This window comes from Mustela nigripes, chromosome 11, assembly GCF_022355385.1.
Source record: "Mustela nigripes isolate SB6536 chromosome 11, MUSNIG.SB6536, whole genome shotgun sequence".
NCBI classification, from domain to species: Eukaryota; Metazoa; Chordata; class Mammalia; order Carnivora; family Mustelidae; genus Mustela; species Mustela nigripes.
The window spans coordinates 14582914-14600038 of record NC_081567.1 but is presented as its reverse complement, the minus strand read 5'-3'; the positions used below and the strand labels follow the sequence as shown (position 1 = coordinate 14600038).

General features: G+C 42.1%; 1 protein-coding gene across 5 annotated transcripts in view; it reads left to right on the top strand.

Moving 5' to 3' along the window:
- RABGEF1 (RAB guanine nucleotide exchange factor 1) overlaps positions 1-17125 on the top strand; it is a 49531-nt gene that overhangs the window by 12910 nt on the left and 19496 nt on the right. The window contains exons 1-4 of one of the 5 annotated variants that reach the window (XM_059414752.1): positions 3135-3194; positions 3360-3548; positions 5766-5932; positions 16413-16582. In XM_059414752.1, the coding sequence (XP_059270735.1) occupies positions 3370-3548; positions 5766-5932; positions 16413-16582 (516 nt within the window). In that variant the 5' untranslated portion in view covers positions 3135-3194; positions 3360-3369. Of the gene's footprint in view, positions 1-3134; positions 3195-3359; positions 3549-5765; positions 5933-16412; positions 16583-17125 lie in introns of those variants that run through there. The other 4 variants (XM_059414754.1, XM_059414756.1, XM_059414755.1 and 1 more) reach the window with 4 other exon arrangements.

Genomic DNA, 17125 nt, shown 5'->3' with positions numbered 1-17125 from the left:
TAATACAGAGAGATGCTGTAGTATGCTACCAGGTTGTGCCAGTGTCTGAGTTTTACATAACCATAGTACAACATCAGAACCGAGAAATTGATTTCAGTACTGTGTGCATGTTTAGCAGTTCTGTTGCATTTTTTATCGTGTATGTAGATTCCTGTAACTACCACCGTAGTCAAGATACAGAACTATTCTGTTACCACTGAGATCACCCTCATGCCACCCCTTTATAATCATAGCTGGTGTCAGTAGTCCCCAAGACTGCCCCTAGGTTTGGTGATTTGATAGAAGGGCTCACATGACTGTTTGTATTTAATTTTATTTATTTACCTGACAGAGACACATTTATTTATTTATAAATAAGATAAAATTTATTTATTTGGAGGATACCGGGCATGAGCTTCCAAGTCATTTTCCAGCAGAGACGTTGCACAGGGTGTGTTTAATCCCCAGCAACAAATTGTAGCAACATATGTGAGATGTTTTCTGTTCGGGAAACTCACTTAAGCTTTGAATTCCAGGGTTTTTATTGAAGGTTGGTCAGACAGGCATGACTGCCTTCAGGACCGACCACAGTTAATGCAACTCCAGACCCCCCCAGAAAGACAGCAGGTACTCGCCATACATCACACTGTTTGCATGAGCTGTCGAAGCAAGTTGGAATAGTGTGGCTTGAAGCTCCAAGCATACAAAACACAAGGACACTTCCAAGACCTCCATTCCCCTAGAAGCTGACCAAGAGCCAGTCACGTAATAAGCAGGCCCTTCTGAGAATATGCATAATTGTTTTTTTAGCAATTTATCCTGCTTGGTTAACTCTTTCCTTTCCCTCCCTTGTTAGACATGTGTAGGATGGAGAGAAGCAATGCTGAGCCAGTGTGGATGGAAGGGTGGGGAGGTTGGAGAGGTGCTGCTTGAGGTAGAGTTGCAGGGGGAGGCCTTTCTGGAAGCATGACTTGGATGCTGCGGCCTTCATATCATAAGTATTCCCCGTGCGAACAGCAGGGCGCACAGCATTCTAGACACTGGAACACAAGGCAAAGACCCCCAAGAAGACTAATGGAAAGGAGTGTTAGTTTTCTGTCGTTGCCGTAACATAGTGCCATAAATTTAGCGGCCTGGAAGAACACCCGTTTATTATCCCTAAGTTCTGTGAGTGAGGACTCTTGGCTTGCTCTGGTTGGGTACTCTGTGAAGGATCTCTAGAGGTCAGAATTAAGGAGGCAGCCAGCCTGGGCTCTTACCTGGAGCTGTGGGGAAAATCTGCTTCCAGACACACTCATGCTGGTAGAATTGAGTTCCATGCAGTTAAGCACTGAGATCTTCATTTCTCTGCTGGCTGTCAGCCAGGGGTTATTCACAGCTTCCAGAAGCCACCCACATTCCTTGGCTTATAGTCTGTCCACCATCGAAGCTGATAGTTCTTTGAATCTGACTTCCCACTCTGCCTTCCTCCCTGATTTTGACAGGTATACCTTGTTTCCTTGCACTTTGCTTTATTGAGTTTGACAAATACTGCATTTTTTTTTTAATTGAAGGTGTAAGGCAGTCCTGCATTGAACACATCTGTTGGTACCATTTTTCCAACAGCATTTGCTCACTTTGTGTTTCTGTGTCATAAGATCTTGTAGTACTTGGAATACTTCGAATGATTTCATTATTATTTGTTATAGTATCTGTGGTCTGTGATTAGAACTCAATGAAAGCTCAGATGGTGGTTAATTAGTAGGTTTTAGCGATAAAGGTTTTCTTTTCTTTCTTTTTTTTTTTTAGCAATAAAGTATTTTTAATTGAAGATGTACTTATTTTTTAGACATAATACTATTAAACACCAGATAGACTACAGTATAGGGTAGACCTAACATTTACATACATTGGGAAACCAGAACATTTATTTGACTCACTTTATTGCGACATTTGCTTTATTGTAGTCTGGGACCCAACCTACAATATCTCCAACATATGCCTGTAATTTATTTATTTATTTATTTATTTATTTATAAGATATTATTTATTTTTGAGAGAGACAGAGGGAGCACAAGCAGAGGCAGAGGGAGAGGGAGAAGCAGAATCATTCAGCTGGGCGCGTGACCTGAGGCTCGATTCCAGGACCTGGAGATCATGACCCGGGCCAAAGGAAGATGCTTAACCATCGTAGCCACCCAGGTCCCCCTGTACCTTTATTTTAAGAGCAACTTTATTAGGTATATCATTTCCATATCATAGAACTCAGCTATCGAAAGGTCAGACAGTTTGGTGGTACCCATCATGACAGCCAACTTTAAAATCTTCCATTATCTTCATGATCTCCAAAGAAGCCTCATACTCTTGAGCTGTTTCCTTTATTCCCATTCTCCCCCCAACACACACCTGCCCCTTAGTCCTAAACAACTGCTCAGCTGCTTTCTGTCTTTATAGATTTACCTGTTCTGGACGTTCCTATGAAGGGAGTCATATAAAATGTGTTCTTTTATCATTGACTTCTTTAACTTAGTATAATGTTTTCAAGGTTGATCTTGGGGCATATATCAATACTTAATTCCTTTTTGTGACCAAGTAAAATCCATTGCATGGATATACTACAATTGTTTATCCATTTATCAGTTGGTGGACTTTTTTGGGGGGGGTTATTTCCACCTTTTGGCTATTGTGGATAATGTTGTTATGAACGTTTGTTACCAGAGTTCCTGGGTGGCTCAGTCCATTAAGCATTTGCCGTCACTCAGGTCATGATGTTAGTTAGGGTCCTGGGATCGAGCCCCACCTGGTCTCCCTGTTTGGCAGGGAGTCTGCTTCTCCCTCTCCCTCTGCCCGACCCCCTCTGACATGCTTGCATTTGATACAGTCACATTTGCCTATTATTCCTTTTGTTGCTTACCTTATGTTTGGTGTCATATCCAAGAAATTTTTGCCAAATCTGATGTCATGGAGTTTTTTCCTTATGTTTTCTTCTGTGAGTTTTATAGGTTCGTATGTTACATTTAGGCTTTTAATCTAATATAAGTCCTTTCTTAAAGTGTTCTTTATATCATTGAGAAGGAAGTAAGAAGTGTTTTCTTCAGTATGACTGTGTCAGGACCAGCCTTCTTCCTTCCTCCCTTCCTTCCTTCCAGATTTTAAGTAATCCCTACTCCCAGAGTGGGGCGCAAACCCACAACCCCGAGATCAAGATCTCATGCTTCACCAGGCGAGCCACCCAGGTACCCCAGCAACGTGTTCTATTTACACTCTTTTTCCCTCCCTCTCAGCCTGCCTCCCCCCCTTCATAGCTTGAAGATTACGGACACATTTTTGTTCCTTGCTGTGCTGATAGAAGAATGATAGTGACTTCGTTTGCAACATGACCTTCTTATTTATTTGATTAGCAGGAAGAAGATGAGCCTTAAGTCTGAACGCCGAGGGATTCATGTGGATCAGTCCGAGCTCCTGTGCAAGAAAGGATGTGGTTACTATGGCAACCCTGCTTGGCAGGGTTTCTGCTCCAAGTGCTGGAGGGAAGAGTACCACAAAGCAAGGCAGAAGCAGATTCAGGAGGACTGGGAACTGGCAGAGCGGTAAAAGGACTAAAGGGGGGCGTTTAACTGGGAAACGGCCACTGTCAGAATCCGCTTTTCTCTCCTCTGGCGAGCTATCAGCACGTCGGCTTAATGCTAAGAGAAACGAATATTTTTACCCTTTTCTTCTTAGTCAGTATTTAATGAATAGCTTTGAGTGATTTATTTATTTTCATCTTTGTCTTGTAATTACTTATGTTTAGAGTGCGTTAGTCTGAGTTCTCTCATGTAGATAATAGGCTTCTTGGACTGGAGGAATGCAAAACACATACTTGAACTATGAACTGTGGCTCTCTCTGGGGTGTCCCTAGCACAGTCCTTGGCTCATGGCTCTCACCAAACATCCTTTTCCTCATTCTTGTAATATATCTAGCGTGGCATCTGACGTGGTGATAAACACACTGGGGTGGAAACTTGTTGATTTGTATACATGGCCCTTGCATTTTGGAAATTTAACCTTTTCTTTAAAATGGGGTTTGTTAGTGAAAAGTAGTTTATATTACCTAGACCGAGGACCATGGTAGAAGATGGAATGGCTGGTGAGCACAGGGATGGATAAAGCATCACGCGTGATGTTAATCTTTTGCCAGAACATCCTAGGAACAGTAAAACTTCTCCATAAAAAAAAGTCAGACTGAACTCGGACAACTTTTGTTAGTTTTATGTGTGTCTGATCAGCCGTGTACGTTGAGTGACCACTTCGCTAGCGTTTGTGGTGACCTCAGAATGACAGTGCATGCCCACTGCTGTCAGCAGCTCTGCGGTCAGAGACAGAAGATGTAGACAAAGAACATTGCCTGTTTCACCTGGTTTCAGTAGAGGTCAGTAGGCATGAATTCCCTTAGCTTTCTCCCCTCTCCACAGCAAAATGCACTACTCTCTGTATGTTAATTCGGTTTTGTCTGAGAGAGAGGCGTGTCCCAGTTCTACGCTCAGCCCAAGGCTTCTGCTTGTGACTTCCTTGCTGTTTCTTCCTCCGTCTGGGACCTTGCTTGAGATTTCCTGCAGCGCTGTGTCTCAGATTTGAGCAAGCTTGAGAATCACCTGGAAAGCTTATAAAAAGAGGCATCCCTGGACCTCTCCTCAGAGTCCCTGACTTGAGGAGGATGGGAGTGAGCTCTGAGAATTTGCATTTCTAACAAGTTCCCAGGGCACGCTGCTAGGACAGCTGCCTATGCTGGCCGTCTTTGAGCGATAGGTAGAACTTACTCAGCTCAGAGGAGTCCTTAGAATTTCACCCTTTTTTAGTTTCCTGGTCTTTATTTTCTCTCACTTAAATCTTGTATAATACAGTCTTAATTATTGCCCCTCAGGTTATAACACAGCTCCCTGCAGTATTTTTCTGAAGCACAGATCTCCTAATGGTAATTTATTGAATTTACGGCCATTCTTGGTTCGCCACCGCACGGTGGAATGTAGGGTTCTAACGGACTGGCATTCGGGCTTTCTTACCATCTGGTCACGCCATCGGTGACTGCGCTAACTGAGTCCGCAGCCGAGACCACATGCCCTCACGCTTGTCGTTCCTCTCCCTGGAATGTCCTTTCACTCAGTGGAACCTTGTTCCTCTCTTCAGATCAGCCTGTCATACTCCATCACGGGGGGAAGGGAGGGAAGAAATGAAACAAGGTGGGACCGGGGAGGGAGAGAAACCATAAGAGACTCGATCTCAGGAAACAAACTGAGGGTTGCTGGAGGTGGGGGGTGGGAGGGAGGTATGTGCTGTGAACGTGAGCCTGACGACGCACAGACCTGCACCCCTGGAGCAAATGATAGGTCATATGTTAATACAATTTTTTAAAAAAGATAAACCTAAATGTCCCCCTTGTAAAACCTCGGACTTCTCTAGCAGATTAAGTTGTTCTTCCCTATGATCTCGTAGCAGTTGGGTTTCCCTCTCCGGTAGGAGCCGTGGGTAGGAGCTGCCACATTATATGGCCATTGCTTACTGTTTCTCCTTTTCAGCCGTGAGCTTGTTAGTGGAAAGTGAGTTTAGTTATTTTATGTAACCTTAGTTACATTTGGTTACAGTTGCTAAATGAATATCTACGGAGAAGGTCCCTTTTGAATCATTTGTGGGACAGTTTCATATCAGACACCTCAGACCTGCTTGGTGTGTTTAGCCTCCCGTTTTAAAACTTCTAGACCCTCCTGCTGTTCTGATACAAGGAACACGGAGGCTGTCTGGCTCGTTCTCAATCCTCTCTTGAATTGCAGACTCCAGCGGGAGGAGGAAGAGGCCTTTGCCAGCAGCCAGAGCAGCCAGGGGGCCCAGTCCCTCACATTTTCCAAGTTTGAAGAAAAGAAAACCAATGAGAAGACCCGCAAAGTGACCACAGTAAAGAAATTCTTCAGTGCTTCATCCAGGGTTGGATCAAAAAAGGGTAATTTTCTGATTCTTTTTTTCCTCTGTGCTCAAGTGAGGTGCAGTATAGACCCACAGTGCATGTGGACTCTGCTTTTCAGTTTCAGTAAGCATCCAGGATGCACCAACCCAGATTTGGAACTGAAATGGGGTTTAAGGATCAGATAAGACATAAAACCAAAAGTCATCTTTAGTTGGAGGACATTGTGTGTTGGAGAAGCTTGTTTATTACTCTATAGGACTACAAAAATGTAATTTTGTTTATAAAATGCATTCCCATCCAAATGTGTATCTTTTTGGATGTTTTAATTTTTTGTTCCTTTAATTTTTGGATTCTGGTCTATTCTCCTTGTATAATATCCTTACTAAACATCCCTTATCAGAAATGACTATCTCTGGGCTTAAAGGAGGTGAACAAGAGGTTTTCTGAGCTCTTGAGGGACAGCTTGCGTCATGAAGACCTACATAGAGAACACACGGGAAGAGGCTCGCTTTGGGCTTCTGGAGGGTGAAAGTAAGCCATGTGGGTGTTTTCTAGCATGTGGATTTGTCTGTGCATTATCTCTTGCATCTGCTTCTTAAAATGCTCAGTACCCGTGAAAGGACCCTCACGAACGTTGCATGTGTTCCGCCCGTCATTGGAGGGCAGCTGATGCGGCCTAGCTGCACACGAGGACAGTCCATTGGGGGCGCTTAGTCTTTGAACCTCAGCGTTGGTTATCAGTGTTGGTTATCGGAGCTCGGCAGGAGATTTGAAGTGGTAGTGGAGACTGTCGCAGGAGATGGTCTCCCCAACGAACCCCACCACCTGAGGGAGTTGTCAGGAGGTTCTTTGTTTTGTTTCTGTATTTGAGTAACAACATCCACACCTTAAGATCCTTGCCGGCCTTTCAGATTTAGTGGCTCGTCTTCTGTTTTGTCTTGTTAGAAGGAAAGGTTGCTTATTACCCAAAACACAGCCCTTCTCTTTAATAAAAGCAAACCTTTTGTTGTTGTTGTTAAGATTCTATTTATTAATTTGTCACAGAGAGAGAGGCAAAGGCCTGAGCAGGGGAAGCGGCAGGCAGAGGGGGGAGGCAGGCTCCCTGCTGAGCAAGGAGGCTGGTGTGGGACCTGATCCCAGGGCGCTGGGATCATGACCTGAGCTGAAGGCAGGCGCTTAACCCACAGAGCCACCCAGGTGTCCCAATAAAAGCAAACCTTGGAGTAATCTTTTTGTTCACATAATTAATTTGGAGTTGTTTCTTGGTTGTCTGTCATTCATGGTGGTTTTCTCTACTGTAATTAGAAAGGAAATAATTAGTACTTGTTAGAGATTAAATTAAGGATAAATTTGGCTCATGATTATTTATTAGGAGGTAGGGAGGGGGGTGCGTAATCTTTGGAGTCCCCTTGTTTTGAGTCTCAGTTCTGTGGTTTATTAGCTGTTGTGACCTTGAGCAAGCAAATGTCTTTAAGCTCCGTCCTGAGGAGATAGTAATACCTGCTGGAGGTATGTCTTAAGAATCAAATGAGGCGATGCAGTTAAAAGAGTTCAGCAACAATACCTGACAGATATGTCTCCCATAAATGTTAGAAAAATACGGGTTGTTTTTCTGGTAGAATAAGCTGTGCTAATACGGAGCACAGCGGTATTAAAGCTGCTCCTTCCTAGTAAGCTTAAATTCTGGTTCTTACTTTGGGAAAGTCTCATTAACCTTATGAAATTATGATATACAGTGAAATGGTCAAATATGGTGAAACATGAAACAGTAAAGAAGCTATAAAACCAGTGGCTCTAACTGCTTCTTTTAGGTAACGGACTCAAGGTCATAGAATAAGTTGGTGTCTTAGAACTCAAGTCTCCTAACTCCTGGTTCCGTTTTTTTCCCACTATATCCCTTGATCTCTAGTAAGTGTGTGTGTGTGTGTGTGTGTGTGTATCTGTGTCTCTATGTGTGGAAAGATAGTTGGTGAGGTCTCTGTTCTTAAGTGCATAATAGTCATGTACATTTGGTGACTGTCCTTGGTACTTCCAAAAAATGGTGTCCTAAGAGTGTCTGTGCAATGTGCATTATTTATGAAAGATCTGTACTTTAAAAGTTCTAAGTTGTTTTTATTTTTAAAAATTATATTGGTATACTTCTTAGCTTCTTTTCTTTTCAAGAGGTAAGACTATTACCTGGGATTTTTAATCTTTAGTTGGCTTTGTTCTATAGAAAGCATAGGAAGATAAAGACCTCAAAGTACTGAAAAAAACTGGTGTGTATGTATTAGACAAGAAGCCCCTATTTGATGTTTGTAGCTTGCTTATGCAACTCTGCCAGGCGAACCTTGCATTTCAGGCTGATTATTTGGTCTTTGCCTGTGGATAAAGTTAGCCTATACTACATGTGGTTTTCATTTATTGAGTCTCAGCCAAAATAGGCCTTTTGTGTTCTGTATTCTCTGCTTTATTAATACGTGATGCTTTCGCTCTTGATATTTTTCTTGCTTCTGTAGTGGCATGAAAGAAAGCTCTTACACCAAGGCAGGTCGGTGGTAAACAGAACATAAATTTAGGCTTCTAAGGAGTTTGAAGAATATTTAATACCTTGTTAAGACTTGGATGCCCTTCAGAGAAGGTTAATGGAATAGCTTGATTCTGAGTAAACTCGGAGAATCTACTCACAGTTTTTAAATTTCCAAAGTAAGGTTGGGTGAGTTGGTGTAGCTCCCAGAGCAAGTCGTGGTTGGCCAGGTTGGAGTACTTGCACGTACATTTTGAAAGCCTTTTCCCATTACAGCTCGATAGGCTGTTGCCGACCTGAACAGACTCTCCCGCGCATCTGAAGGCAAGGCAGGCGTTACGTGAAGGCAGTGCTCGTAGGAGGGATCGCTTTTCTTTTTTTAGAATTTAAATATCAATTTTTCCACCCATACCTTAGATTCTAAATACTGGTCCTCACCAAAGTGAACTCAAGGGTTCCTTGGAGAAGAGACTGATCGAGGGGCTGGAGCAGGGAAAAAAGGGCATCCCCAAATCCGGGGCGTTACTCCTTTCAACTAATAAAATAGATAAATGAGTAAATAAAGGAGAAGAGAAGGCTTTTTTTTTTTTTTTTTTTTAAAGATCTGTTTGTTTGAGAGCGTGTGCTCCAGAGTGCAGGTGGGGACGGGATAGCGGGAAAGGGAGAGAAGCCTAAGCAGACTCCCTGCTGAGCGCGGCTGTGGATGTGGGGCTGGATCTCATGACCTGAGCTCATGATCTGAGCTGAAATCAGGACACTTAACTGACCGAGCCACCCAGGAGCCCGGAGAAAGCTTTTTTCCTCTGCCGTAGAATGTTGACTGATAAATAAGAAAGGAGTAAGGGAGTATGAAATCAGCATTTTGCAGTCGTCGTAGTAAGAATCGACTCAGACAGATTCCATCAATGGATGCTAAATCTGGGGTGGAGGAGAGAGTTTCCTGAGGAGCAAATTGTGAACATGATCTCAAATTAATCCCCGCAGCTAATTAATTGATTACACATAGAGAAATGGTGACCATGTAATTGTGGGAAATGGACATTATGTGCCTCTAGATATGATGCTCTGAGAAGAACATACCATGAATTATGACCTATTCAAGCTAAAAACTTAAAACCCAAATGCAGTCACGAGGAAACAGCAGAAAAACCCAAATTGAGGGGTATTCAATAAAATGACTTGCCTATAGTCTTCAGAATTGTCAATATGATGAAAACACGGGAAGGCCGAGAGTCCCCAGAGGTTAAAGGAGGCTAAGTGCGCTTGACCACGAAGTGAAGACGTGACCCTCCGTTGAATCCTGTGTGAGAAAAACACACACCTTCTCCAGGAACGATAGCACAGTGATGTAAAAGCATGTTCCGTTACTAGGAACCATGCGTATTAAGGGCTAAGGACCATGATACATACAGTTTACCTGAAGCAATTCAGACAAAAATAATACTGATGAGCAAAGTGTTACAGTTTTGTGAATCTGAGTACGGGGTATAAAGAAATTATTTTTTAAAGATTTATTTATTTATTTAAAAGATTTCCTGTATTTATTTTACAGAAAGAGACAGAGAGGGAACACAGCAGGGGGAATGAGAAAAGGAGAAGCAGGCTTCCCGCCGAGCAGAGAACGTGGTGTTGGGCTCAATCCCAGGACTCTGGGATCATGATCTGAGCCGAAGGCAGCGGCCTAACCAACTGAGCCGCCCAGGCGCCCCTAAGTTTTTATTTAAATTCCAGTTAGTTAACATACTACATAGTAATACTAATTTGTGATACAGTAACTCAGCACTTCGTGCACACCCTGTGCTCATCATGACACACGCCTCCCTCCCTGCCTCCCCTCTGCTAACCATCGGTTTGTTCTCTGTGGTTAGAGTCCGCTCTTGTTTTGCCTCTCTCTCTCTCTCCTTTTTCTCCCTTTGCTTATTTGTTTTGTTTCTTAAATTGCACGTATGAGTAGAATCATACGGTATTTGTCTTTTCTCTGGCTGACTTATTTTACTTAGCATAATACTCTCTAGATCCCTCCGTGTTGTGCAAATGTCAAGATTTCATTCTTTTTATGGCTAATACTTCATTGTATATATACGCAGCGTCTTCCTTATCCATTCATCAGTCAGTGGACACAGGTGTTTCCAGATTCAGCTGTTGTTGATAATGCTGCTTTAAATATCAGGGTGCACATATCCCTTTGAATTAGTATTTTTGTATTCTTTGGGTAAATAACTTCCAAAAACTTCCATAACTTCCAAAAAATATCTTCCAAAAATAGTAGTGTGATTGTAGGGTATGGTTCTATTTTTAACTTTTTTTTTTTTTTTTTTAAGATTTTATTTATTTATTTGACAGAGAGAAATCACAATTAGATGGAGAGGCAGACAGAGAGAGAGAGAGAGGGAAGCAGGCTCCTCGCTGAGCAGAGAGCCCGATGCGGGACTCGATCCCAGGACCCTGAGATCATGACCTGAGCCGAAGGCAGCGGCTTAACCCACTGAGCCACCCAGGCGCCCCATATTTTTAACTTTTTAAAAAATTCATTTATCTATTGATAGAGAAAGAAAGCACAAGTAGGTGGAGTGGCAGGCAGAGGAAGAGCAGGCACCTCACTGCGCAAGGAGCCTGATGCAGGCAGGGCTCCTTGTTAAGTTAAGCAGACGCTCAACTGACTGAGCCCCCTAGGTACCCCAGGAAGACTTTTTAAATGGTGTGTGTATATGGGGTAATGAAAAGCTTGATACTCATGGCAGATTTGCGATTCTTGAATATAATATTATATATAATATTATTAAATATATACTAATATTTTAGTATTAAATATAAATATTACTTATATTATGTGACATGTAGTACATACATACATTATATGTATACATACATACATTATATAATGAACACTCTACATGAAAAATTTTCTGTATTAAAACCTTAAGTTGAGGGATGCCTCGGTGGCTCAGTTGGTTAAGCCACTGCCTTCAGCTCAGATCGTGATCCCAGAGTCCTGGGATGGAGTCCAGCATCAGGCTCCTTGCTCAGTGGGGACCCTGCTTCTCCCTCTGCCTCCTCCTGCCACTCAACCTGCTTAAAACCTTAAGATTAGAAGTTGAAACGCAAGGCATCTGGATCCTCACCAAAATGTGATACAGGAAAAGTTATTCCTTTCTGTCTTCCCTTCTGAATGTCCATTGGGCCTCATCACCTTCCTCTGTACCTGAACTCTGGCTCCTCAGTTTTCACTCCATAATCCAAACTTGGAACTTATGTTCTGTTACTGGGGAGTTGGTTTTTAGGAAGGTCAGAAACAACCAAGTGACGGGGCACCTGGGTGGCTCTGCCTTCGACTCAGGTCATGATCCCCGGGTGCTGTGTAGAGCTCCACATCGGGCTCTCTGCTCGGCGGGGAGCCTGCTTCCTCCTCTCTCTCTGCCTGCCTCTCTGCCTACTTGTGATCTCTGTCTGTCAAATAAATGAATAAAATCTTTAAAAAAAAAAAAAAGGAAACAACCAAGTGTTAATTTTAATGATTTGTACTAATTAATACTAGTGAGTAGAATTAATCTTGATTTTTTTTTTTTTAAGATTTTAAATTTTTTGAAGATTCTACTTATTTGAGAGAGTGAGAGTGCATGCCCAGGGGGGAGCAGAGGAGGAGGTAGAGGGACAAGCAGGAGTGCAGCTAGCAGATTGTGCAGAGCACAGAGCCCGACGTAGGCCTTGATCCCAGGACCCTGAGATCATGACCTGAGCGGAAGCAGGAGTCCCATGCTCCCCCAGCTGAACCACCCGAGTGCCCCTAAGATTTTAATTTTTTTAAGAGCAGTTTTAGATTCACAGGAAAATTGAGAGGAGGGTCCAGAGATCTCCCGTATGTTCCTCGCCCCCACACGCACAGCCTCTCCCGTTACCCGCATTCTGCCCCAGAATGGGAAGTTTTGTGCTACGACTCATGAGCCTGCATCGACACGTCGCCACCATCCACAGTCTGTAGTTTCCGTTGGGTTCATTCCCTCGTGGTGGTGTGTATTTTGTGGGTTTGCACAGTGTAGAATGACGTGTATCTGCCATGATGGGATCATACAGAACATCTTCACTTACATTTTATTTTCATTAACATTTTGAAAGGCTTTCTAAACATCAAAATTTTCTGTCTTTGAAGAGAAGTGTTTGTTGGAGGGGAGAGTATACACAAGCAAAGCAGTAAGGGGATGGCTAATGTTCCCCTACCCTTGGCTGACCTCCAGACCTCCAGAGTCTCGGGGGTTGGTGTTCCTTTGAAGAATTAACCCCCCCTTTTTTGGCAGATGCCCCTGTTTATCCTTGGTAATATTCCATGTTTGGAAATTTGTCCAGTATTAATAAAACCACTTAAGCTCTTTTTGTTTATTTGGGTGGTATATCCTTTTTATTTCTTGAGTTTTTAATATATTCATGTCTTTATATTTAAATTGGATTTTTTTTTTTTTTTTTAAGTGGATTTCTTGTAGACAGGTTATATAGGGATCATGGCCTATTCAGGCTACTTACATTAGTAAAATTTTTGATAACGTGGTGTGGAATATTAACCTTCTTGCTCTCTGTCTTCTATTTGTCTTATCTGGACTTAGTTATCCCCTCTTTTCCTACCCTTTTATTTATTTGTTTTTGTAGATTGTTTTTTATGATTGCATCTTTATTTTCACTATTGGCTTATTAGCTGTATCTCTTTCATTTCTCTTCTCCTTCTTTCTTTTTTTTTAAACAAAGTATGTATATTTTTATTTTATTTTTGAAAGATTTTATTTATTTATTTGTCAGAGAGAGAGGGGGAGAGAGCAAGAGCGAGCACAGGCAGAACGGCAGGCAGAGGCAGAGGGAGAAGCAGGCTCCCTCCCCAGCAAGGAGCCCGATGTGGGACTCGATCCCAGGACGCTGGGATCATGACCTGAGCCGAAGGCAGCTGCCCAACCAACTGAGCCACCCAGGCGTCCCGTCTTTCTTTCTTTTTAAAGTGGCTGTTTCGAGGTGTAAAAAATACCTTTTAACTACTCGGCCTTCAATGGTGCTATCCCAGTTTCTATATAAGACCCTTACCAATAGTATTCTTGGATTTCTTCTTTCCTCCCTTTGTCGTATTGTTGTCATAGATTTTACTTACACATACGATACAAATCCCACTATCTATTATTATTACTTTAGTTTTAAACAGTTAGTTGTCGTCAAAAAAATTTTCTTAAAGATTTATTTGACAGACAGAAATCACAAGTTGGCAGAGAGGCAGGCAGAGAGAGGGGGAAGCAGGCTCCTGCTGAGCAGAGAGCCCGATGCGGGACTCGATCCCAGGACCCTGAGATCATGACCTGAGCCGAAGGCAGAGGCTTAACCCACTGAGCCACCCAGGTGCCCCTAAAAATTTTTTAAAATAAGAAAATGATTTTTATATTTGCCATTGCTGATGTTCTTTTTCTGGCTGCTGGGACATGAATTAATCCCAGTCATGTCTGCCTGGGGTGGTTCTGCCTGGTTCTGTATGCAGTCATTGGTAGTTTCTAATTTGCACGCGCAGTGCTCAGTCGTAGACTTAGGGAACCCGCCGCGTGGCTATCTGGAATTTTTTCTTTGCCGGCCCGTCCTCTCATTTTGCCATGTGGTTTCTAGGGACTTTGGCCTCCCTTAGCTCTAAATGCTCTTTCCCCAGTTCAGTGGTCTGCTAGACTGTTTGAGTCCCCTTGCCTCCCCCTGTGCTATGGCCTAAAAATTCTCCCTGCAGTGAGCTGGGGTGCTCGTTAGACTTACCACACTGTCGACTTCTCTCATGAGTTCCTCTCCCATCTGCCTCTTGACCAGTGTCTAAAAACCACGATTTCATCTATTTTTTCTGATGTTCTAGTTGTTAAGGCCATAGGGTAAACCCAATCCCAGTTACTCCATCGTGACTAAGATTGGAATTAATAGTTTGAGTGAGGGATTAAACTCTTAAGTATTAAAGAGCTTTTTCTAATCATACAAGGGTGTTTGGTTTTCCATATTGGTAAAAAATATTTCAGAAAGGATGTTGCCAGTTTTTGTTTTAAGTTAAATTGTACCTGATTTATTTACTTGCTTAAAAATAAAAGTAGTACATTCGAATGTCTCCAAAATAAAAGGTGTGTGGTCCCTTACCCATCTGGTTTCCAGCCACTACCACCATCATTCTCTCCATATGCAGACAACCTTCGTCATTAATTTCTTGTGTATCCTTATGTGCTTTTGTTTTCAGTGTAGACACGGGTATTTTCATGTACTGTGCTCTCTATTCTTAGTCACATGCTGTCCTTTTTATTTTTACTTGAGCGTTATTATACATAACTTATAACTTATAAAAGTTCTTATACAGAACTTTTTTTAGTATATTAAAAATATTTTATTTTTATTTATTTATTTAATTTATTTATTTTAAAACATATATAGTGTTCTATTTTATGGATTAAATCACAATTTATTTGGTCCCTTAGTGGTAGATATCTGTGTCATTTTTAGTCTTCTGCTGTTACAAGTAGTGCTGAAATGAGTAGCCTTGTACATACTTCATTTTGTACATGTGCAGTTACATCAGTAGGAAATTTCTGAGAAATGGAATTGTTGGGTCATAGGATAAATGTATTTTTAGTTTGATGGTTATTGCCACATTGCTCTCCATTGCACTTGGATCATTGTACATTCTCCCCTCCACAGTGTGAGAGCGCCCCCCCCTTCCTCAGCATCAGGTCTTGGTCTCTTCGTTAATTTTTAAAATGGCATCTCGTGTAGTTTAATTTGTTTCCTACATTTAAGGTCCATTTATGTTTCCTTTCTGTGCAGTTAGTATTCTCTACCCATTTTCCTGTTGAACTGTTAGATTTCTTCTCTCTTTCTTTTTTTTAAGATTGATTGATTTATTAGAGAGCACATGTGTGCAAGGGGCAGAGGGAGGAGGGAGAGAGACTTCTCAAGCAGGCTCCCTGCTGAGGGTGGAGCCTGACGTGGGGCTCGATCCCAGGAGCCCAGATCGTGGCCTGAGCTGAAGGCAGCCGCTTCACCCACTGCGCCCCCACGTGCCCCTTAACTAATCCAGTCTTCTCGTAAAACTTCAGTGACGCCGCATCATTAAAATGTATCCCAGGTACTAAAGTTCAGAAAGTGGAATTATACAAAGTCACTGTGAGAAAGCAGGTAGTAAGTCGATTTCGGTACCTTCCAAAGGTACTTTGCTTTCATGGGGTATGAGGGAGTTTACTTCGTTAGAACTATTGAATTAGCCGAATTAGCGCAGTTCAAAGTCAGGAGGCTCAGAATGTGGTCAGAGATCAGGGGCTAGTTCACGCTGCCTGGTAGCACTGACCTCGATGGCAACGCTCCTATCTTTGTTCCGGAAAGGTCCCATTTTCCTGTCAGTGTACTAATTTGAAGAGGTGAAGGAGTTGTGTGGCGGTGGATTAGACGCGTGTTGTCTGTTCTGCTTGCGGCCTTTGCTGAACGTTCTGTCGTGTTCACTGCGCTACGCTGGGTGCATCCGTTCACTTTGAGCAGTCTGACTTGAAAACTGAATGGTGGGAAAATAATTGTTAGACTCCACGTCAACAGATTAGCCTGTTTGACAAGTAGAATGGATTTGGAAGAGTTACCATAAGTAATGTAACATTTTTTCCTACTGATTGTTATGTCATTTGCTGACTAGCTTTGTAAACTCATGCAGTGTTTGAGAGAGTTCAAGACAGTAGTGCTATTTCATATTTACAATTAAGTATGTAGATCAAAGCATGATGTATTTTGGTGATAAAATATTAGTAGAACCACTTTTATTTGAATGGAAATTTTATATACTTTTATCTGCTTGTACGTCCTAGTCTTAAAATAGGTTTAGCTCACTTTAAGTGAAGTTGTCCAAATATTTAAACATAAAGTAATTTAAATTTAGGTTTCACTTTGACTAAGCATAATTTAAGTAATTTAAGTAACATACTTAAAGTAATTTCATGCATGGATCTTCTATATAACGAAACTCATTCTGTTTAATTTTCCCAGCAGAAATTCAGGAAGCAAAAGCTCCCAGTCCTTCCATAAACCGGCAAACCAGCATTGAGACGGATAGAGTGTCTAAAGAGTTCATAGAATTTCTGAAGACCTTCCACAAGACAGGCCAAGAAATCTATAAGCAGACCAAGATGTTTTTGGAAACAATGCATTACAAAAGGGTAGGTTGAGAGTAACCACTTAGAAACATAGAGTTTTGGTTTTAGGAAAGGTCTTAGAGACGATCTAGTGTAACCTTGTCACTTTATACCTGGAAAAATCAAGACCCAGAGATGTTAAGTTACTTACCGAAGAAATGTCACTGAGCCAAGTGAAAACCCAGCTCCTAGGCTAGTACTTTTCCACTGCAAGTCAGTGTGTTTGGGTAATCTTTGCATGGAAAGTCTGACATTGAAGCCACTTACATTGTGTACTTTAGTAATAAGCCTTCCTAACCGGTCACCTTGCAAGTAATACAGACGGCCAAGAGCAGAGTAACCTCGAACTCGAAGTGACAGTTGTTAGACCAAGTAGTACTCACGTCAGGGTGTTACGGTTTTGTTTGTTTTGTGTTTTGATACAAAATACTCTCTCTGCTCAAGTAGAGAAGGGAAAGCTAGAATTTAGATGTGGAAAGGGACCTTAGCAGATACCCCTTTATTTTATAGATGGGGAGATGAGAACCAGAGAAGGTAAGTGACTTGTCAAGGTTACACGGCCGCATA